We start from the raw sequence: 24,909 nt of genomic DNA on the forward strand, positions 1-24,909 counted from the left end.
ATGTCTCCTGCTAGATCGCTCGAAATGCTGTCTGCGAATTTTCTTGTATCTCATCTATCATTGCAAATCTTCACCCTTTCAATGGGGTTTTCAACTTCGGAAATAAAAGAAGTCCACAAGACCAGGTCTGGATGGTACAGAGGATGAGGCAGCACAGTGATTTTGTTTTTTGTGCAGTAACACACCGACAATGATGAATGTCCAGGTGCCTTATCATGATGCAAGAGCTATAAATTACCTTGCCATATTTCTGGCCATTTCCTTCTCACATTTTCTTGCAGGTGTCACAGCACGTCCCAATAGTACCAGCGATTAACACACTGTCCCTGTGGCACGAATTCATGATTTAATCCTTCAAAGTCAAAGAAAACTGTCAGCATCGCTTTGGCATTTGACATGATGTGTTGAGCTTGTTTTGGTCTTAGAGAACCTTTCCCGATCCATGGTGAAGACTGAACCTTGGTCTCAAGATCATGACTGTAGACCCACGCCTCGTCACCAGGTATGATTCTGGTAAGGAACATCTCATTTTCATTAACACAGTCCTAAAGCTCATCACAGATTGTGAGGCAAACGTCTTTCCGGTCTCGACTCATGAGCTGTGGTACGAACTTGGCGGCAACACAATGCTGTGTCAGGATTTCATGACATGATCCAACTGAAATTCTACATTCTTCTACAATCTCTCACACAGTCTGTCTTCAATTGGCATGCACAATTTTGTTGACATTCATGGCGTGTGTCATTGGTAGACATAGAGGGTCATCTTTAGCTTCCATCCGCCCATTCTTAAACTTTGTGATCCATTCGAACACTTAGTCCATCTTAAGCGCTCATCACTATAGGCTTCCTGCATCATTTGGTGTGTCTCTGTAAAGGTTTTCTTTAGTTCCATGTAAAATTTAATGCAGACACATCACTTCTCTAACTCTGCCGTCTCGAAATCCGCAAACTGTGCACATACTGCGAAACACAGCGTTCTACTCAATATGACACTGAGCAATAACTAACAGACTTACAACAACAAAACTTCCGGCAGTTACACATTAAACACAGGTGTGTGCAGCGATCTCAACTGCATTTTGCTCCAACACACCATTGGCACGAAATTGTGAATGTTCTTGGAATTTTTTGAACAGATCTCGTATGTGTTTTGAATATGTGTTGGAGATCATATCATCATACCCTATCAGAGTGATTCCAGAGCAGACTGAGCATGCTTTTTGGTATTTTTAGTCTGACTGAATTGCCCATATATGCTCTTGAAGCTGGTTATGAGTCATTGTAGATCTTCAGGTATATGCACTGGAGAGGCATACTAGAAGAATACTAGGATAGTATTGTGTGAAGAATGATACATTTCTTTGTTATTTTCATCAAGAGCCTGTAGTTCTATTTGTGCAAATGGTTAAAAGAGAAAGTGAAGCACATTCTTTATTTGATGGTAGTCAGTATTGAAACTGAGATATTTACAATGAATACCGAAACTTGTGTTGAAAGCATAATACACAGAAAGTAAAAGGATACCTGTTTATTAATGAGCATAACTCACGGAAAGATATTTAACTACTAATCAATACCAAGGGGTGTGGCATGAAATTGTTGAAAGAGGCCAAAAAGTCTTCTCTACAAAAATAAGTCAAGTGCTCTGAGAATTTCAAATGCTGAAGATAGTCGTATAAAAACAAAATGAAAATCTGAATGCTTTCTAGATCCCAGAGGGCCCTTACTACGTAAAACAACAAAAAGTAGTAGTATTTCTCTGCTTTGATTGAGCACCGTACTTTGCGAGCAAAGTTTCACCTTTGTACTAAGATGCCAACTAAAATATGTCAACCTTACACCCTGTTAATCGCTAACAGTATGTGTTTCCAGTACAGTATCATTTCCCACATGTATGGTCTGATAGACCATAATCTTCCTGTTCTTCTTGGTCAGTTTCATACACACAGAAAACTATTTTTCCTTGAAAGAGCACGCATACAAACTTCCTGGCAGATTAATCATATCAGCACACACTCCACTGCAGAGTGAAAATCTCATTCTGGAAACATCCCCCAGGCTGTGGCTAAGCCATGTCTCCGCAGTATCCTTTCTTTCAGGAGTGCTAGTTCTGCAAGGTTCGCAGGAGAGCTTCTGTAGAGTTTGGAAGGTAGGAGACGAGGTACTGGCAGAAGTAAAGCTGTGAGTACCGGGCGTGAGTCGTGCTTCGGTAGCTCAGTTGGTAGAGCACTTGCCCGCGAAAGGCAAAGATCCCGAGTTTGAATCTCGGTCGGCCACACAGTTTTAATCTGCCAGGAAGTTTCATATCAGCGCACACTCCGCTGCAGAGTGAAAATCTCATTCTGGAAAAATTTATTATCTGCACAGAAATACATGAAGAGTTCTGTGAACCTACAAAAGATACAAAGTAGTTTCCATGCTGTGCTAGGCAAACATTCCACTTTTTCGTTTTCAACATTGGTTTATAAATTTTGTCACAAAGCTTCCAAAACTGTAGATTTTCAAATTTTGATTGGATTCATTCCTGCAAATGCTAAATATCACAAATCTTCGCAGAATAAACCTCATCTTTTAGTATATTCGAGACTATAACCAGACTGTGGTATATGAGAATAGTGAAGGCTTTTAAAAGTTGACTATTTTCCAGTTCTACCAACATATCTTGAATCATAAGTAGGTAATTTACAGAATTGTCAGTCCATTTAAAAAAATAAGTTTTGAGTGATCTATCACTGAAAATCCCTACCCATAAACTCATGCCAAGAGAGTTTAACTCTGTCTCCATTGTAGAATCCTAGTAGAGATAGTTTTGTCTGTTCACTCTGCCATTTGACTTCAACTACCCACTTCAAAAGAATGTTTTTTTTTTAAAATAACTTGGTATCTACTTCTTGCCTGATTGTGTACGAATAGCAGAATTCCATGTGCCTGTCTGGATCACTTACATTTAGCCCTTGAAGTCTGTGTGATATTAATTTTTGCTTTTTCTGAATACTTTGTAGGTTTGTTCTTGCTATTCCATACTCCTTGGATGCTTGTCTTTGAGATTTAATTAGGTGATTGCATTAACAAAGTGCAACAGTGTTAATATTCTCTTCTGCAGTAACAGACTTTGGCCTACCTGAATATCAAATCTCACTACCAACTCACTCTTTTCAAATCTTTAATTTTAATGGGGGCTGGATGTCTGGAAAATGCTCTGCAAACAAAACATCACTTTAATTAGTCATGTTTCCACCATATTTGCAAAACAAATGTGTACTTTCTATTCATTGTGTCAGATAACAACAAACAACAAACCTCAGACTGCAAGTATCAACAGACTTATGGGTGCTACACACTAGTCAAGTTCACATCTGATTACCACAACATTAGATAAAACAAAGTCTAAGGATTGCCCTTCCCTGTATATTCTTTGTTATTTAAAATCTTCTATAAATAGATAAGGTGACTGTTTTAATGTGTTTCAGATTTGGCAACTTGCTCGCAATTCAACAAGGCATAAGCTGTACATCAATTTAATCATTTTATTTAATTATGGTATCTCCATGCATATGTGTATACTTGTATGAGAGCAGATTTTCTCAACTGATAGTGACAGCACCACAACCACCCACTACAAACATTATTATTATTTCTTTACTTTCTCAGACGTTAAGTCTGGTTAAAAATGGAAAGTGATGCGGACCTCGATCAAGCGTCACTTCCTTGTAACTGTACAGTATATGTTATATTGCATTTAGGAACTTTCGTGTAATTGAACATGTATCAATAATTACGGATTTCTGTAGTTGTATATATAAGTTTGGATGTAGCTGTATTGCATTGATGTACTGGTGGATCTTGTGTGGTATGACTCCTGTAGTTGATAGTATAATTGGTATAATGTCAACTTTATCCTGATGCCACATGTCCTTGACTTCCTCAGCCAGTTGGATGTATTTTTCAATTTTTTCTCCTGTTTTCTTTTGTATATTTGTTGTATTGGGTATGGATATTTTGATTAGTTGTGTTAATTTCTTCTTTTTATTGGTGAGTATGATGCCAGGTTTATTATTATTATTATTATTATTTATAGATGTTAAAATTACTGCTAATTGACACTTCATTCCTTAGTGCCGACTTCTTTCATTTGATATTAGTCTTATGTGCAAATTGTGACATTGGCATTTTGACCCAACAAAGTACTTTCAGTGTTTGAGCTGCATGGCTACAAATAAACTCAGAGGAAGCAGTATTTAACTACTTGAATACTGAACCCTGCTCATTGTGTATTAATCACTGACCATGACAGGCAGCAGTTCCTTCTGCCATGCGGGCAGCTGACTGTTTAACAGAGCCTTAATTCAGGAACAGCTGGTTTCCTTTGCACTAATGTTGTCATAACACATGAAAGACTTTCAGTTGTAAGTGATATATATAAGACTATTAAGTACACCAACTAGGACCCTGTTAAAGCTTGTAACGCATTTTGTGCTGAACTTGGCTTTCATTTGAATATGTCTCATTCCATTGCATCTTCTGTTGCATAGCTTATTTCGAAACTTGTGAGCACCTTGCACCCAGGTGGTTGCTGATTTTCAACTCTATAAAGTTATTTAGAGATCTGTTTGCTTATACTTCTGTCCTTTACAAGTATAAAAAATGTTATCCTTTCAGTACTGTTCGTGAGCTATTTTCTATGTTCTGATATACTTTACTGCTACTTAATTTTAAAAATTCTATTAATTTGTTATGATTATTGATGAATGTAAGAAAAACAGTGTTATTGGCTTTAATGCATAATCGGTTCGTCATGTGTTGCTGTATCTTGATAGTGGTGCCATAGTGTAATGAAATGAAGCAGTGAACGCATTGGAATACACGCTGCACTCCAGGGTAAGAGGTATTAGGCTTAACTTCGTGTTTAAGGACTCTGAAGTACCATGCTGTAAGCTGTCTGTGTGTTAGCCCAAATGAATAAATTAAGACAGGCTGATGTCAGTGTGCAAGTTCTGAAATTTGTCTAAGTGACCACAGGAAGGAGTCGTATTACATTTTTGTCGATACCGGTTTCCCAAAACCCAAATTTTGTAAGTACTGCTTACTAGATATAGAACAGTTTAAACTTTTTGCCTGAAGTGTGTAGTACGACGTTTTCATGATTATCTGTAACACAATATAGAGTAATTAAAGGAGATATATGGTTGGCCAGGCAGTACTCACTTTGAGCTGCAGTTCCAAGAACACACTTAAAAGTAGAAAAAACTACACCAACCTGTGGTACCGTTAGCTCAGGCTCCGGGTTTAGAGGAACCCTCCTTTTGTGAGGACAGGAGAGACAAAGATGAAAGGAGATACATTGAAAGAGACTGACTGAAAACACTTGATAAAGACTGGGTCGGCTTCAGTCAAGGGATGATAGACAATCAGAGTGAGACATAAAGATGGATTAATTCATCTCTGTACTGAAGCTGGCACAATGCTTATGAATATACTGTCTTTAATCTTTTACTCTCTCTGATGCCTCCATCCCTTGTCCTCACAATAAATGTTTTTATCTCAGTCTGTTGGTCAGATGACCTGTCCCTCCTTTCTAACCATCCCTCTCCCCTTCCTGAGGAAGAAATTATCAGTTCAAAAACCCAGGTATAATTTTTTTCCACTTTTAAATGTGTCACTCTCAGTTGTTGAAACTGTGCTTCCTAAAGATTAAATACTGGTCAGCCATCCTGTCTCCTTGTAATTTTACTATTTGACACATGATATTACATTACAGTTATGGACACACATTGCATATTTTATTGTCCAGTTACATTATTGTGCTTGTCAGTGTAGAGTACTGATCACAACAGACATTAAGAAGTAGCTTTTTGTAATTAGAGTTTTCAAATTATTCTCTACTTTTTTTCTGATCAGGTCAGAGAGTTTTGCCAATGATGCTCAAATTTTGGACAAACTTGGTCTTCAGGCAGAACTTCATAACAACACCAATAATGTGCCTTCAATTCCAGAACTTCCCAGAACTACAAAATCTCCAAGTTCTAAAGTCATTCCAAGCAGGTAAATTACATCAACCATTGTAGTAGTCTTTTTCTCCATGCAGTATTTTCTTTTAATTTTCGTGTTGTATATTTTGGCAGGGCTCTGTTTGGTCGTAGAAACAGCCTAACATTACGGCGTCAAAGCCGGGAATCATCGTCAGAACATCTGGAAGAGCGAAGTTCAGCTGGCAGTACTGATGATTTGGACTCTGTTGGCAGTAACACACCCAAACACTTTGGTAAACTAATGTCTGCCTGGGGTTCAAAAGTTAGTCGGGTAGGAAATGAAATGTGGGATCGTGTAGGTATGAAGAAGCTAGACAGTGACAGTAGTCTTAAGAAAAGCAGCACTGATTCTCTTCTTGATTATCATAATAATGTGAAGAATAAGAATATTAAGAATTCGTCCTCCTTTATGGTAAATAAAACTCCCCAAGTTTTGCACTCTGCAACTACTGCAAGTGATACACATCAGACACAGGAGGAAAGAGAGAATTTTCAGTGTGACCCAAATCATGTAAATGGACCACTAGATTCTCCTAGTAAGAATTCTGCTGCTCATTCCCAGAAGACCTCACCCGTAAGGACACCTGTTACGGAGAATGACCCCCTTGGGGCTCTACATGTGGAAGATGACATACCCCAAGACACAGAGTCACCAGAACCACCTAACGTTCAAGATCATCCCAGTGCATCTCAGTATAATTCAAACGCTGCAGCAGTTGTGTTAGAGTTGTCAGACAGTGAGAGAGGCCCGGTGCTTTTTGGTGGTCGGGGACGAACTCAGGGTGTGTCTCGTAGTGCAACTTTTACTCAAGAAAGTTCTCAGGTTGGAGATGAGGATGAATTAGAAGAAGGAGAGGGAGAAACTCACTCTGTGCAAGGAAAGTCGATGCAACGATCATCGACAATGCCTGTTGATGTTCCGGTTACGTCTGGTGGGGTAACTTCAAGTATAAGCAGCCTTGGTTCAAGCTTCAAGTTACCATTCAGGTGAGTTTCATTTATATAATTATTGACATCAAGAAACTGGGCAGATTACACTGCAAGGCATCAAAGTTCAGGTAGTTTTTGATACAATTTAAATGAAAAAATTTTTAAAAAATTCTCTACTTTGACAGTAATATTATACAAACCTTTGGACAGTTAAATAGTATATCAAGACATTTTTCCAGTCAAAGTTCACTCATTAATCTTTTTTGCACTACATCCTGCTTCATAAAATAGTGATGTCTGTTAGTTTTCGTATTTGCTAGTAAACAAAACTAAACTCCTAACAAAGTAAAAGATATTCTTTACATCTGGGGTAAAATGACTGACTAATGTGACTTTAAAGCATTAAAGTCCACTGCTTTATTTCCATGAATGAATTTGGACTTCATTTATTTGCAGAGAAAAATCCAAAAACAGTTTTACAGTAAATGTTCAACCAGAAATTTGCTTATATGTATATTGGCTTGCACATCAACACACTCAACTTTACCATGTTGCTGCATATAGCTAAGTGGTGTGTGTGTGTGTGTCTGTGTGTGTGTGTGTGTGTGTGTGTGAGGATGTATGGCATGTGTGGTTGCATGCATGAAGTGCTTGTGTGCATACGTGGCTCCACTGTGTCATTCACTCTGTGATATAGCAAAAATTTAAGTTATATCAACCACCAGACTAATTGTATAGCATTGCAATGGCCTACTTACACTGCCATTTTATTACTTCTTGCAAAGCATGCACACTGTGAAACAGCAGCAAAAAGTAAACTACATGGCCGGCTTCAATAACCTAAAATATTCTAAGAAGATACTTTGTTTCATGTGAACAAATTTCAGAAAAAATGACAGAAATTGTTGAATTTCTGTTTAATCAGTGCATTTAAGTAAGTGCAGTTTATAGTAATGTTAATAATGAGATCTTTGCTAGCTTTGGGATGAATGCTTTTTTGAGTTACAGTACACATACGCATGCGTGTGTGACCCCTCACCCCACCCCCCACCCTTCCTCCTGTCCTGCCCCCTAACTCTCTCTCTCTCTCTCTCTCTCTCTCTCTCTCTCTCTCTCTCTCTCTCTCTCTCCCCCCCCCCTCCCCCTCCCCCCCCCCCCCCACCGAACATTGCCTGTTAATGAATGGTTGCCCAAGCAGACACATGTGTAGAAGGTGGGGGAGAGGATGGGGGTGAACAATTAGGGAAAATGTGTGGGGCAAGCCTGGGGTTCCCATTTGTCTCAGTGTTTCCAGGACAGTCCCAGTTTTTAATTAAATGTCCCGGAGTCCCCAAACCCTCTTTTGGAACAGTGAAATGTCCTGCATTTCCCTCTTAGTGTGACTTTTTACCTTTTTACACTTATTACCTATCCTGATACAATGGTTTGTTTGTTTGAAGTTTCTGAACACTAGCATTGTGTGTCATTTGCATGAAAAAACTGAACTGTTTTAGTTGTCAAGTTCATGTAATATATTGATTGATTCAGAAAATTGATGTTATTGTGATCATGTGAACAGGTGCATGTGTTCTAACTTCGGTGTGTTGTACTGTGTAGAGTAGTTTAGTGTTTCCAGTGCTTGCAGCAGGGATTCTGATTATCTAAATATTGCTTATGTTAATTATGGGAAAATGCAAGTGTAAACTAAACAGTAAGGCACTGCAAGAATTCCCATTAATTAAAAGAAGTGAGAAGAATGCTGTGGGTGCAGTTTTGTGGTCCAAAATGTGGCACTGGACATGGAATGCACATTGAATAGTAACTCACATGAAGTCTGACAAACATAAAGCTGAGTTCCAGGTTAACTCTTCAAGGTCAAAATTTGATAACTAGTTTTTGCAGAAGGTAGTTTCAGACATGGATAAGCAACTTCTGGTCCAAGAAGCTTTATTTGTGTACCACATAGTCAACCAGAGTTTCAAGTCCATGGACAGCTTCAATGAGATAATTAATTAAATCATTGTTCAACAAGAAGTTCTCATGCTCACAAATGAAAACCAAATTAGTGATCATGAATGTGATTGTGCCATTTTCTAACAAATAATGAAGGAACTGAAAGCAGTAAAGTCTATTTCAGTGATGACAGATTCTTCCAGCCACATAGACTTCAAACTAGCCCTTTAGTGGTTAGGTTTTACCGCCCAGATAAAGGCATTGTAATGAGAGTGTCGTAGTTGGTGAACTTTGGTTGTGGAAGTCCAGAGCATTTGACTCCGTATGTCTTACAGATGTTGGAGAAGTACAATCTTAAGAGAAATGTCGTAACAGTTTCTGCTGACGACATACACAGCAAATATGGAGTAAAGAAATGGAAAGATTAAAACAGTATTTTATTTTAAGTTGCAGTGAAAGCGTGAAAATAATTTGATTGGTGTAGGGTGTTCTGCTCATATTGTACACGGCATTGTCCAAACTGGCACAGATTGCACACTAGTTGATATACAGATCATTATTGATGAAATCTACCAACATTTCCATGCCTGTACTGCCCACTTGTTGAGAAACTAAAATCCTTCTCTGACTTCACTGAAGTAGAATACAAGAAACTCTTAGGCTGGAGTAAAATAAGATGGTTATACCTTCTACCAGCTGTTTAAAGTGTCATTGATATTTCCCAAGCATTAGAATCCTACTTCCCATCCCTTAACAAGTATCCTGTCACTCTGAAGACTCCCCCCCCCCCCCCCTTCAAAACATCTGCTCTCCTTAATCACTCTTCAGTTTCTTCAAGCTAGTTACAGTATTTTCCCCAACAGTATTCTGTGCATAGAAAAAGAAAATGTAAATGTAACTGATGTTGCAGACAAAAGATTTTTGACATATGTAGTAAATCAATATTACAAGAACGAAAGTTGCTACTCACCATATAGCGGAGATGCTGTGTTCAGATAGGGACAAGAAGAAGATTTTCACACTTAGCTTTCGGCCAATGGCCTTTGCCAACAAGAGATACACATATGCAAACACACACTCAATGCAAACACAACTCGCACACACGACTGCAGTCTCAGGCAACTGAAACCACACTGCAAGCAGCAGCACCAGTGCATGATGGGAGTGGCAGCTGGGTGGGGGAAAGGAGGAGACTGGGGCAGGGAAGGGGAGGAATAGTATGGTGGGGATGGCAGAGAGTGCAGTGCTGCAGGCTGTGTGGGGGGCAGGGGAGGGGGGGGGGGAGTAATGGAAAAAGAGAGAAATAAATCTTCTTCTTCTTCTTCTGTAGTGGTCAATCCAAGGATTGGTTTGCAACTGCTACAATGGCAGCTTGTCTCCATTCTGTGCGTCTTTCAGCTTTTCTCTTCATTTCTTTATAGGTGTCACATCCCACATCTTTCATGATTTGATCCATGTACCTCAGTCGTGGTCTTCCTCTTGGTCTTTTTCCCTCGACATATCCCTCTATGATTGTGTTCAGGAGTCCTTTATGTCTTAATAGATGGCCTGTAAATTGCACTCTTCTTTTAACAATGAAACTCCAGAAGCTTCTCTTCTCACCTGCTCTTTCCAGAACCACTTCGTTTGTGACCTTGTCGATCCATTTTATTTTGAGCATGCGTCTATAGCACCTTATTTCAAAAGAATTTAGCTTCTGCTGTTCCTCTGTCCCGAGAGTCCATGTTTCACACCCATAGCATGCCACACTCCACACATATGATTTCAAAAATCTTTTCCTGGTTGCAAGGCTGATGCTCTTAGATGTTAATATGTTTTTCTTCTTGTTAAAAGCAGCCTTTGCTTGAGCTATTCTACTTCTCACTTCTGCCTTGCTCCTTCCATCCCTGGTAATATTACTGCCCAGATAAGTAAATTTATCAACTTGTTCAAGCAGTTCATTGCCTACATGAACTTGGACTTTCACTTGATCTTCTTTGTCGCATGCCATTACTTTTGTTTGTGCTTTATTAATTCTCATATTATATTCTTCACCCATAATTTTATCCATTCTATTCAGTAGGACTACAAGATCTTCTTCACTTTCAGACAGGACAGCTATATCATCGGCATATCTTATCATATCTATTCGTTGGCCATGAATTACTACACCTGTCTGTGAATTTTCCCTTACTTTTTTCAGCGCCTCTTCAATGTATACGTTAAAGATAACAGGGGATAGTGCGCAACCTTGTCGGACACCTTTCCGTATCTGCACCTCTTCTTGTTTTGTCCGTCCACGGATAACTGCTGTCTCGTTTTTGTATAGGTTCCATATCATTTTTCTATCTTTATGGTCTATTCCTACTTTTTTGAGTACCTCAAACATTTTATCCCATTTAACATTATCAAAGGCTTTCTCTACATCTATGAAAGCTATGTATGTTTTCAGGTTCTTATCTAGTCGTTTCTCTATTATTAGTTTTAGAGCAAATATTGCTTCTCTGGTTCCTCTATCTTTCCGGAATCCAAACTGGTCTTCGGAGAGTGTAGCTTCGACGTTTTGTTCTATGCGTTTTAGGATAATTGAGGTTAATATTTTAGAGGCGTGAGTAACTAGGCCGAGTGTCCTATAATTTTCACATCTTATAGCATTTGCCTTCTTTGGAATGGGGTTCATAATGTTTTTCTCAAAGTCTGTAGGAATTTTACCCTGCTCGTACATGTTGAAAACAAGATTATACAACTCCTGATTCAGTTTTGCTCCTCCAGATTTCAGAAGTTCAGCTGGGATATTGTCTATACCAGGCGATTTGTTGTTTTTTCAATTTTTTCAGAGCTAGTTCAAACTCTACCTTTAATATAGGTTCACCTATGTTGTGTGCATCTACTTCTGTTTCTTCTTCCATGATGTTTTCAGACAGGTCTGGTCTGCTGTACAGTTTTCCTGTATATTGTTTCCATCTTCTTGCAACTTCATAATAAATGAAAATAATAAAATAAAGTAAAATAAATAAAAAACAGTGGATGTGGTGATAGAATGACGGCTGTGTAGTGTTGGAATTGGAGTAGGGAGGGGCTGGATTGGTGAGGAGAGCGACTAACAAATGTTGAGGCCAAGGGGGTTATGGGAACATAGGATGTATTGCAGGGAAAGTTCCCACCTGCACAATTCAGAAAATCTGGTGTTGTTTGGAAGGATCCATATGGCACTGGCTGTGAAGCAGTCATTGAAATAAAGGATATCATGTTTGGCAGCACGTTCAGCAGCAGGGTGGTCCACTTGTTTCTTGGCCACTGTTTGTCGGTGGCCCTTCATACCGACGGACAGCTCGTTGGTTGTCATGCGTACATAGAATGCAGCAGTTGTTGCAGCTTAGAATGCAGCACAGTGGTTGCAGCTTAGAATGCTGCACAGTGGTTGCAGCTTAGCTTGTAGACCACATGACTGGTTTCACAGGTAGCCCTGCCTGTGATGGGATGGGTGATGTTAGCGATCAGACTAGAGTAGGTGGTGGTGGGAGGATGTATGGGCCAGATCTTGCATTTAGGTGTATTACAGGGGTATGAGCCATGAGGTAAGGTATTGGGAGCAGAGGTTGTGTGAGGATGGATGAATATATTGTGTAGATCCGGTGGACGGCGGAATACCACTGTGGGAGGGTTGGGAAGGATAGTGGGCACGACAAGAGGTAATCAAAACCCTGGTGGAGAATGTAATTCAGTTGCTCCAGTCCTGGGTGGTCCTGAGTTATGAGGGAAATGCTTCTCTGTGGCCGGACGGTAGGGCTTTGGGAGGTGGTGGGAGACTGGAAAGATACCCCTGCCCCCTACATCCTCCCACCACCACCTGCTCTAGTCCAGTCACTAACGTCACCTATGCCATCAAAGGCAGGGCTACCTGCGAAACCTGTCATGTGGTCTACAAGCTAGGCTGCAACAACTGTATTGCATTCTATGTAGGCATGACAACCTACATGCTGTCTGTCTGTCTGTCTGTCTGTCTGTAGGAATGTCCACTGACAAACTTTGGCCAAGAAACAAATGGACCATCCTGTTGCTGATCATGTTGCCAAACATTTCAATGACTGCTTCACAACCTGTGCCATATGGATCCTTCCCACCAACACCAGTTTTTCTGAATTTTGCAGGTGGAAACTTTCCCTGCAATACATCCTACATTCCTGTAACCCTCCTGGCCTCAACCTTCATTAGTCGCTTTCCTCACCCATCTAGCCCCTTCCCTGCTCCCGTTCCAGCACTACAGAGCCGTCATTTTGCCAAGACATCCAGTCTTTTTTTAAATTTATTTATTTATTTATTTATTTTTATTTCTCTCCTTTTCTGCTACTCTCCCCACCTCTCCCCTGCCCGCATCCCAACCTGCAGAACTTCACTGTCTGCCAACCCCACCATACTATCCCTCCCCCTCCCAGCCACAGCTTCCTCCTTTCACCCACCCAGTCACCACTCCCATCATGCACTGATACTGCTGCTCGTAGTAGGGCTTCAGTTACCTGAGACTGCAGTGGTGTGTGTGAGTTGCATTTGTGTGTGTGCGTTGACAAAGGCCATTGGCCGAAAGCTTTAAATGTGAAAATCATCTTGTTGTGCCTATCTGTGACTCAGCATCTCCACTATATGGTGAGTAGCAACTTTCCTTCTCATAGTATTGTTACATTCCATCCTGGATATTCCGATTGTTTGATTGGAGTAAAACAATAGTTACATTAGTTGAAAAGTGAGGGGCTAGTGACACATCACCAGTTTAACAATATCACCACAGCTCTTTCTGGTACCTGCATTGGATGGATTCGTGAATGATGTGAACCATTACTGGTAATTCTTTAACTGATGAAGAAGACCACCCTATGTAAAACCTTCAGCTGTATTAGTGTTCAAGAATTGCTTAGTTTTGTAAAATCTAGTGTCGTGAACTTTACTATGGATAAGGGAGAACTATTTGATGAGTGCTGTTGTGTAATCTGAGTGAAGGTAAACTGCTGGACTGTAATGTTGGTGTCAGTGAAAAACAGAGAGAAAATTTTACTCATTCTTTGCAATGAGTGTGTATCTAATACATTTTAGACACTTGGTTGAATTTTCACTAACTATTCCAGGTTCTAATGCATCTCCCAAAAGAGTGTTTTCAGTAATTAAAACTTTGTGGATAGATGAAAGAAACAGTAAAAGCTCTGTCAATGATAAAAACCACATTTGTTAGTCTAAATAATTTAACTGGATAGATAAAAAATCTACTTACCAAGCGGCAGCAGAACACACACACAAAATACGGTTGTATTTGACAAGCTTTCGGAGCCAGTGGCTCCTTCTTCAGGCAGAATGGTTGAAGGGAAAGGAAGAGGGGTGAAGGGAAAGGACTGGAGAGGTCTAGGAAAAAGGGGCAGTTTTGGGAAGGTCACCCAGAACAGCAGATCAGAAGAGACTGCATGGAATGAGAAGGAATGACTGTTGGGGACTGCATTGGACAAGATATGAAAACCTGAGAGCTTAAAGGTCGAAGACAGGGTAATATGCAGGCAGAGGTTACTGCTTAAACATCATCTATGAGTTAATAAAAGTGAAAAGCTAAGTGCATTGTATTTAACAGAGGTGGTAGGGGAGCAGTGAAAAATAGATGTGTAAGACAATGACAGATGTAGAAAACTAAAATGGAGTGAAGCAAAATACTGAGATGGAAGAAATTAATATAAAATAAGGCCAGGTGGATGTTGTAGTGCTGGTTCCCGCCTGCGGAGTTCTGAGAAGTTGGTGTCTGTGTTTCTGCCGCCGCTTGGTGACTACTAGAGTTTTTATCTATCAAGTTAAATTATTTTGTCAATAATTGATTATTTTTGTTGTTATATTTGTTAGTCTCTCTTATGTGAGCTTCTACAATTTGCTACTTAATGAAAATAAACTACTAGAGCAAATACTCCACACTCCACTAAATAGTATTATTCAAGCACTGCCTTCAGCGCAAAATGTGAGAAATTTTTTTTTATATCTGTACCCATGCGTGCAACACTGCCATTAATCCCTCATAAGTCATATTGTAGATTATGTGAAAATAAACTCTTATTAAGCCTCTATTGATTGTAACTCTATTATCCCCTGAGTTTTACTAATTTCGTTATTTTGAAAATGCTGTGAATTTAATTAAAATAATAAGGGAACTCAAGGCATGTTGCGTGTGTGGAAGTACTGAAAGGTTTGTGTGTGTCATAAAACTTGGAGGGTGGAATATGAATGAGAGACAAAAGGGGGGACTGATGAAGGGGGAATACATAAGTGAGAACAGTTGCTCCCTCTGATAATACACATCCTCTTCTCTGTGCCCCTGAAACAAACATTTCAGTGTGGATACTAAATACATAGAAGACTCTACTGCAAGAAGATATTGAGAATACATGCATCCTTTTATAAACTATTAAAAATGTTGTAAAATGTACAATGTCAAACCCGAAGTTCTGAGAAATGGTTAACAATATATCACATGTAACCCAGATAAATCTGTATTAGACAGGAGGGAAAGAAAATTGTGTGGAGTAAATGATGGTAGTAAGCTTTGTGGGCAGTAAGAATACATTATGAAATCACAGGCTACAGATTCATCACTGGAAAAGAAGAGAACCAGAAATAAATCGCACACAATAGTCACAACACTTCCTTCCCGCTTTACGTTTAGGCATGGTGACGCTAAAGATTGAAGGGTTAAAATATATTCTATTATGGCAACACACACTATACTTTTGGTGGCAATGTTTTGCATCATGTTAGCCATCACATTCACACTTGCTGCAGCTGGTAAGGAATTTAAGAGTTTCTGTGTTTCTGTAGAGGGAAACTTACTGTTACTCACTTATCCTTCCCTTAAACTGGCCTGAATTCAATAACACAAATCACTTTAACCAGTCAATTATATTGATTGTTCCATTACACATTTTGGCAAATTATACACCTCTCATCAAGTATATTTGCATAAATTAACAAGACACCAAATTTGTAAAAAATTGTTGAGCAGTCTGATCCACTTTCTGGTAGTGATCACAGAAAAGTATTGGGATTAAAAACACTGTATATAACCTGAATTAAACAAAATATGCATACGGAGACAACATATAATCTTTGTTTAGTCAGTAATGGAAATACCAACTAAAGAGATTGGTTATGATAATTTTTGTGTGTTCATTAACAGTCCAGATTCCTCACATATCAACAATGTTTTTTTTAATGAATTATTCTGTCTAACATCCTTGTACCATAAGAAGACACCAATTTTACAAATAAGGAATAACAGATGAAGTTGCAGTTTAATGTATGCTTGGCAGAATGCATGGAAGATAATGCAGAGTATGTTATATTTGACCATAACATTAGATCATTGCGAAGTGCTGAGTAAAAGAATTTTCTTTTCTCTACTATTGCATACAGTGAGTAATTGTTTGAAAGTCACACTCCATATGGACCTGTGATTTTTAGCTGTTTTTGATTTACAGACTATCATCCCGAAAATAGGATAGAGTGAATATTAAGTGAATATTACTAACATGTGGGTGATGCCCATTAAATCACCTACTAACAGTTGCAGTTTCCACTGTCACTGAGGCGACAGCATCTTAGGTAAAGGAGTTCAGTTACTTTAGTGTGCATAAACTCCCCTTAATTTTAGTGGGTCATAAAGGAAGAACAGACCTCATTTACTAAATTCCTTCTGACAAAAAGTGAGTAATAATGGCAAGTAGTAAACTGATTGAATACATAATAAATAATGATCAATATTTGGGTTACTGCATTAGGAAAGGTGTCCTCATTTTATAAAAAGAAATCTATTGAAAAAAGTAGCAGGTGTTTTGAAATTCAGTCAGAAGCTGAAAAGAGTCTGACTCTCTGCAAAGAGAGAAAGACTCCTGGGAGGGGGGCCTCAGGACATGACCACAATCAGAGATGACCAGCACCTGCATCCAGGGCAGATGACACAGAATGGGGTGGAGATGAAGCAAATGGCATGCTGTGAAGGCGCCTATTGAAAAAGAAAAAAGAAAATATCTGAGGAAGAAAGTAGGGCCTGGATTGCCGGCAACAGGCAGGAAGGAAGGGCCGTGTGGACTGGCAGTTTTTGGGCTAGAGGTGAGGAAGCATTGTCAGAATCTGAGAAAGCGAAGGCAGCGGCATTGATTCCTGCACAGGTGGGACATTGGGCAAGCAGGACACAGTCAAAGAAGTTGTGAGTTGTGCAGGAAGCACTGTGTGTGATGCAGAAGCTGTGCCATGCTATCTGTAGCATGTGGGGGCATTGACACCAAACAGTGCTGCATCAAGCAGGGAGTGTGATCATCAGTGTTGTTCCTCTGTCAGCTGGCAACTCAATAGTAGCTTCCACCCCTGCATTGTCTGTAGTGGTAGCGGAGCATGATTCTTCATCAGTGACACTAAGCTACCCTCCCTGGACTGGTTTGGTTGTCCCTGCACACAGACCTTTAGGGATGAGTTGTGGCTGCTGTTATATGTGCTGTTTGGTACAGGTTCGCTGGTCTGGAGGTATTGTCTTCCACAACCTATAATTGATTGTGATGCCTAAATAAGCCCCTTTGAGAGTAATGTCATGACTACATTCCGTTTAAATGACAGATTTGAATGTCTCTGGTCTGTCAGTGATAGTTATTCTTACAATACATGCTCCTGTCGGCTGGATATATTCCCCATATGCAACCTTATATACAATCACGTTTGTATGACAGAAAACAATTTTCTTTAGCTGACGATGATAAGCATTCAAATCACAGAAAAAGAATCCCAAGTTGATTATTGCCCAAACTGGTTGGCTGTCAGGATATCCTGTCACCTCTGTAACTGTCATCCATGAAGGATTTTTATCTTTACCTCACTTCCATAAATGGCCACTTCACTTAGATTTCCTGAATTCAGCAGATAGGTAAGTGGCTGGTACATCTGTAGAGCGACAGGGAATGGCTAGAGTGTGTTGTCTTCCACCTCTGCAGTGGCATATGACATGTCCAGGGTTTCCACAGTGAAAACAGAGCAGTGTGTTGTCTTCCATCCTTCAGATGTCTGTCCTCCCATGGGACGTTTTACTTGGTGGTGGAATTGGTCATACCCACTTTGATTAGATGCTGGGTTGTCATTTGATGGTGGTGGCATAAGACCAAGTTGGCCGAGTCGATTCTCCATCGCACATTTGACTGGTGGAGTTTGGTGTGAAAGATTGATACAACTCTTCTTCAACATTCTCTGTTACCTCCTGATGTTTATGGTTACTTTGTGAACTCAGTTCAACATTTCTGGCTGCCTTACTGTACTGTATCTTTTCTCTTACTCTCTGGCATATGGGAGGAGCAAGGTCATGGTGGTTCTCCCAAACTCCTCTTTTCTGTGGATTTCCTAGATACACTGGTGTCACTTGATGACTGTTCTGTTGTTGTGGCCTTCTTTACCAGAAGAGTTTGGTACATGTCCTCTGCAACTCCTATCATCAACTGTGAGATTTTGCGGGTGCCTGTCATATTGGGATTTACAGTGCTGTAAATTGTCAAAACTTTCTTTATCAATGACTGTCATTGCACCATGACACTGAACCCTATTCTTTGATATTGTTCTTCTGTTAAAAGGACTTGCTATCAACTGTCACTAAAAATTTTCTTCAGTTCAGCAGGGAATTTTTTCCGAGCTATTGAGCTGTACCATCCAAGTAAAAGTACACATTTTCCAAACACATCATGTCATACAACCTGTTGTATCTGGCAACTCAGTCAAATCCTTTCAGCTCTTTTGTAAGGTTGTGACCAGTATCTCCAGAAATCACGAGTAGGTGTCTGATGTGCAGCGGTCTCCTGAATATACAGACTGTGGGACTGATGTATTGCTTGCATTTGGTTCCTGTCTGTGCAGTTGAGGATTTTACATTGCCTAATTGAAGCAATGGTGATGAAGATGCCTTGAGGATACCCATTCCACAAAACAATGTCATGTCAAAATCACAATCAAGTCCAAATCCAAAGGCAGGTTCATTAGCATCCAAATCCAAAGGCAGGTTCGTCAGCAAAGCACAACAGTTAGAAATGAAAGTAAGTTTATTCCTGACACTGATGTACTGTCAATACAATACTGATCTTTGGACAGTGAGTGCAGTTATATATTCAAACATCAAATGTTCCAATGAGCTAATATTCCTACAACCATTGAATATTGCATACATGCAAACATTTCAAATGTAATATATTTCAAGAACCTTCCAGAAATGATAAATAATAAATAACAAATAATGTGTGAAGCAACGACCAGCAGCATGCCAAGCAGTGATGCTAAGCCTACACAATGCTGATGGCACCAGAGCATGTGGCAATACAATCCATCCTTCCAGATATAGCTAAGTAAATTATGTTGTTCCAACACTGCAGCATGGGCTCCTTGTCTGCCCCTAATCATACCTCTGAGAAGATGCAAGTAGTGTAGGCAACACAACAGACAACAGTAGTACATTCTGTGGATGCACGAGTTGCTTGGCCACCCGTGCCTGAAGCATGCAGGCAATGGAGTACGATCACCTATGTTATGGGGCAGCTACTAGACTGCCCACATATTAGTTGTTTGACCGTACATGCCTGTGCTTGTCCATTTGCTTGCCAGTGGGCACACAAACTCAACAGCTTGAAGTAAGTAAACACCAGTTGCGAATCTATATTGTATGACAAGTTGGTCGTCTTTGGTGCTGAGTACTGTTCACACAGTTTAGGTGCAAAGTATAAAACATCTTAAATAATCTCTCTTTTGCACTCTTCAGTTGTAGCTGTAATCAGTCATTATTATCTGTGGTGAATACTAGTCACTAAACTGTGCAAACCACTGAGCCATGGGCATAAAAGTTTAATACTGAAATTAAGATTTAGATATTAAGAAAAGTGATCAGTAAACTGGAAATTTTTTATTTGAATGCATAGAAATACACATGGTGGCAGCAGATGGAAGCATATAGAAAGACATGAAATATATTGCTTTGGGGAGCAGAGGTCTTCAGTAGAGAGGAAAGATTTGGAGAAGAGACTGACAAGACTTGACCATGCAGGAAAAGTCGTCCACAATATCCTGTAAGGGAAGACTGTCTGCATGGGATGTTAAGGGAAAGTGTGTTGTTGCTATTTGAGAAAATTTGTAATTTTAATAACTTACAAGTGGCAGGATGTTAGTAGATAAGACCAAGGTGAGTGGAATTGCATCATAAACCTGATTAGATAGGAATGGGATTGGAGGGTGGTTGAAGAAAAAATTGTAGACCCAGAGAAAAAAACAAATGAACAGGTAATACAAGAAAAAGAAATGGGAACGAAGTCTTTCGTGATGGCATTTATGTGTAAAACATTCTCAGTTTTCTTGCCACGTTAATTCGGGATAAAATCTCAATCTTTCGACGATTACCTCCATTGTCATCATCAGGAGCAACTGACTGTCTTCACTGCTGCTGTGGTAGCCTTTTTTATAGCCTGTGGATGGCTTCTGATTGGTCAGCTTGTGATTGGTCAGTGATTACGTACTGCTGTCGCAGACGGTGGCAATGTGTGCGCCAGTGGCGCCACCGCTGCCGTTGGAGCGTAAACCTTGGAAGGAACGTCTCTGTTGCTTCTCTGCATCAAGCGCTCGTTTCCATGCACAGCCCAGATGGTATCCGCTATCGCGGTTAAAGTTATTCTGGCTCATTCTTATTTCAACAGCCTCCTTAATAACAGAATCCCAGTACGTGGAGGCATGGGACAGAATTTTTGTTTCATCAAACAATATTTTATGTTTGTTTGTGAGGCTGTGCTCTGCAGTTGCCGATTTCTCCAGTTCTCTATTTTTAATATGGCGCTGTTCTGCGCAGTAGTCGGAAACAGTATGAATGAATGGTGTGACCTATATAATTGCTTCCACACTCACAGGGGATATTATATACTCCAGGGACCCTGAAGCCGAGATTGTCCTTAACAGGGCGCATCATCTCCTTAATTTTCTTAGGACGACAAAAAATTGGTCTTATACCCCGTCTACGCAGGACTCTTCCTATTTTGCTGGAAATAGCACCACAAAAAGAAAGAACTGCAATCGGTGTTTCATCCTGTGAGTGAGCAGCATTTCCAGGTTTCCTTTTTTTTTTTCCAGTTGCTCCTGACGATGACGATGGAGGTAATAGTCAAAAACTTGAGATTTTATCTCGAATTGGAGCACAAGAAAACCGAAAATGTTTTACATATAAGAAAAAGAAACCATAAAAAAGAGGGAAAAGACAGTAAAACTTAGTTGAAATTGAAATAAAATAGGTCGTGAAAACTAAGGACACATTGTAGAAACTATTTCCCTTTTGTGATTTTCTGAGGAACTACAATGAAATCTGGTTTTACATTCATCATGCTTCCTTATAATGTGTACTAGATTGTACTTTCGATACCAGTATCATTTGCTTCCTTTCCTGTCCCATTCCGAAAAGGTGTGCGGGAAGGACGACTGTTGGTTAGGCTCTGTTTGAACCATAACTTTTCTGATTTGGACATCATGGCTATGTCCCCTTATTGAAAATAATTATGACTTTGATTTTTCCCGATCACTTTGTTCTTCAATGACCTGTGGTAAATTGCTGCTATAAGGGGTATGAGTACATCTGCCTAGTAGATGTAGAATCATAAAGGAATCTTATTTGGTGAAATTTCCATTCCTATGTTGAGTGATTGTGGTTGATTTTCAGGTCTGTGATTACTTATTTCAATACCTGTCATTGCAGCCCTTTCATTGTTCGTATGATGATTGAAAGGAACAACAAGTGTTTGATCTTTGACAGTGAACCAATATCAGAAGACTGAATTCAATTTTTTGGGATTGTCTCTGTCCTTAATTTGATAACCAATGAGCACTTGTATTGATGATTTTTGTCTGTTTAGTGACTTTACTTAACCCATTAACTCCCAAATTAATTTTTTTTTAAATTGAATTTTTTATTCCTTAATTATAATGTACATAGTGTATGAACCACAATAAGTACAAAAATAGCCAAAGAATATTTATACATGCTGATATAATTGCCATCCTCAAAATAAGACGCTGGGATCTAACAGTATCATATAGTATACTAAACTGTATTCAAGTCTTAATTATTTATTTCTTGTGAAATGGTACAAAACACTTCACACACAGTGTTACATGGCATTTAACACAATATGTTTTTGGTTTCCCATTGCATTTAGCTCTTACACATCTTCTTTACGTGCTTCTTTTGTCAATCATATGACCAATTCCAACAAACCTTACGTCTGGTATCACTCTCAACTGCCTTGATGGGTATTCCATTGGACGTCCAATATTCGGTCTTCCAGTGTCCAATTTCAGGTATGTGACTGTAACAGCACGTCTGAAATCCAGTAAATCCAGTGCATTTTTCCCATGTACTAGTCTGTAAAAGAGCCAGGCATTTACGAGGGCCATTTCCAGCGTACGTATAAATATGACCCAGTACCATTTTTTCCCTCTAATTACCGTCGCATATTTTCCAACTAACCAGTCATGGTGGTCAACACCTCCCATGTATGCGTTATACGACTTCAAAACGGCAGGTTGTTGCACTTGTGTCTTCTTACTTGCTTGTCTATTGTACCGCGTAGCTGCTCCCAAAGGTTCAACTTTGTCAAAATTTGTATCAATTGTAACGCATTTGTTGTCATGCCATCGAACAAATAAGACTTCACCATTCCTGTCGAACTGGTAGTCATAGTTTCCTCAAACTGTCTTTTTCAGTTCGTTGCTGCTCAGTAGTCGACAGTCACCAACTCGATTCTCTCTGACAGTCCCAGTTGCTCGAAAACCCAAATTTCCCAGATGAATCAGAAGATCTCTACTAGTGAAGAAATAGTCAAAGCACACACAATGATTCTGGTGTTTTTCAATGCAGTCCAGCATTTTTAGGACTACTCTTGATCCCAATGGTAGGTCATCCCTTGCAGTATCTTCTGGATCCTTTCCACAGTATAAATCAGATTTGAAACAGTAGCCACTTGCTACACAAAGAGACCACAACTTACAGCCAAATCTAATAGGCTAGCCTCGGATAAACTGTTTCAACCCACTTTATCCATAGTATTTGAATATCATTTCGTCAATTGACAAATTTTTCTCAAATATTCCAAATTTTTGAAAAGATTCATTTATCATTTTCAAGAGAGGTCTAATTTTGAATCTACGATCGTGTTTGTATTCATTGGCTAAGTCATTGTCTTGAAAATGAAGCAATGTTTTCAGTTTCTGATATTTATTCCTTGACATAGCTGTCTTTCTAATTGGTATGCCCACATCTTCATCTTCAGACCAGTATAGCTTCTCAGCACGGAGCTTACGGTAGCCAGCAAAAAGAAGAAATCGACAATGACCTTCACTTCTTCAGCTGTGAGGATAAAATCATGCATATTCTTCATATTTACTGCATATCTCACAGTTTCTTTCACTATGAACTCGTATATGTTTTTGTTCATCAGTTCTTCAAACATCTCCTTCGGAGTCAAGGAAGAAAGTTGTTCCTTCAATTCCTCTGTCTTTGTGGTGATGTCATGCTCACAAGTTTGAGACAGCTTTGTATAAACTGGCACATCTGAGACTTCCACGGTTTCAGTAACATCGTCTGGACCTTCTTCTTCGTCGGTCATACAGTCTACTTCAGGAGGACATACAGTGATATCAATATGGTACTGATCATCTGACACCACATTATAGAATGCGTCACTGTTTATTATTTCTTCTATTTCTTTATTAGTGAGGTATCTATCTCGTCTGAGGGCCATTATAATCTATATAAAATGAAATGAAATAAAATGTAATAAAATAAAGTGAAATGAAAGACTAATACATTAGCACAAACTACAGAAAAGGGAATGTGTAAATACCTGTGTCCATATGGAACTGTATTATTTACTAATGGGTAACATATTAATAAATATACTTACATAAAATGCTGTAAATTTCAAAGTAACTTCATATCCTGTAATACATATAAATAAAAAAAAAGAGGGGTCGTTACTTACCTCGGCAACAAAATCTGGTAAAGTTACCATGTTCAAAAAAGAAAATACATCAGCAGTAGCAGTGTTTCATATTCCAACGTGCAGCAATACAAATAAGTGAAATGATAACACCAAGTCCCAGTGTCCTATTTCGAGTACACCAAATTTTATAACAATGGAAAACAATGAATATAACTCCAATTGAGCTAACAATGCAAGTAGTTTAAAAGACACATTGTTGACTATAAATAATCACAAAAATATCTTTGCCACATATTTCAAATATTACTAAATTGTAGATAAAATAAATATCTGTAATAACGAAAAGTGTGCCTTAGTATTCAATAATCAATTTATGGTAGGATTTATTGCTTTTAATTTACTGTAAGCATGCATTTGTTATAAAAAGCATCAACAAATGACGTAGAACAGTAATAGTTGCAAATTAATAATTTATTGCATATTTATAAATAAATATGAGCTCTGACCTCAAAATAGGACACTGGTACTTAATGGATTAAGATGAGATTGAATGGTGAAATTTTACTTTTGAATTCATTGAATGCTTTCACACTGTTCGCTCCTTACACACATTTAACTTCATTCAGCTGTTTTTTTCACTAAGGCTTTGAATTTGATTAATTCTGTTTAAATCTCTTGACTTTCATAATAATTTTGCAATACTGCTCTTGATCTATGGCAGGTCATTCATATCCCTCACCATTTTCCTCATTACACATACCACGTACATGTCTAAAGCTTATTGTACAATACTTTTGAATTTTATCCATTGATTCTCCAGAACTTCAGCCCCAGAGAGATAATATTCGATGCCCACTGCTTAGAGAATCAGTGATTTGTTTCAAGGTCACATTTTCTAAGTAAAAATATATTTTCACATTTCTTAACTTGAATTATGAAAAGGATAGATTGTTACTCACCATATAAAGGAGACGTTGAGTCATGGATAGGCACAATAAAAAGACTACAAAACACGTAAGCTT

General features: G+C 39.0%; 1 protein-coding gene across 3 annotated transcripts in view; it reads left to right on the forward strand.

Moving 5' to 3' along the window:
* LOC126412139 (DENN domain-containing protein Crag) overlaps nucleotides 1-24,909 on the forward strand; it is a 302,966-nt gene that overhangs the window by 146,314 nt on the left and 131,743 nt on the right. For all 3 annotated transcript variants that reach the window (XM_050081588.1, XM_050081589.1, XM_050081590.1), the window contains 2 exons: nucleotides 5,902-6,045; nucleotides 6,126-7,019. In XM_050081588.1, coding sequence (XP_049937545.1) covers nucleotides 5,902-6,045; nucleotides 6,126-7,019 — 1,038 coding nt within the window. The remainder of the gene's footprint in view (nucleotides 1-5,901; nucleotides 6,046-6,125; nucleotides 7,020-24,909) is intronic.

Source organism: Schistocerca serialis, chromosome 7 (genome assembly GCF_023864345.2).
Source record: "Schistocerca serialis cubense isolate TAMUIC-IGC-003099 chromosome 7, iqSchSeri2.2, whole genome shotgun sequence".
Lineage (NCBI taxonomy): Eukaryota > Metazoa > Arthropoda > Insecta > Orthoptera > Acrididae > Schistocerca > Schistocerca serialis.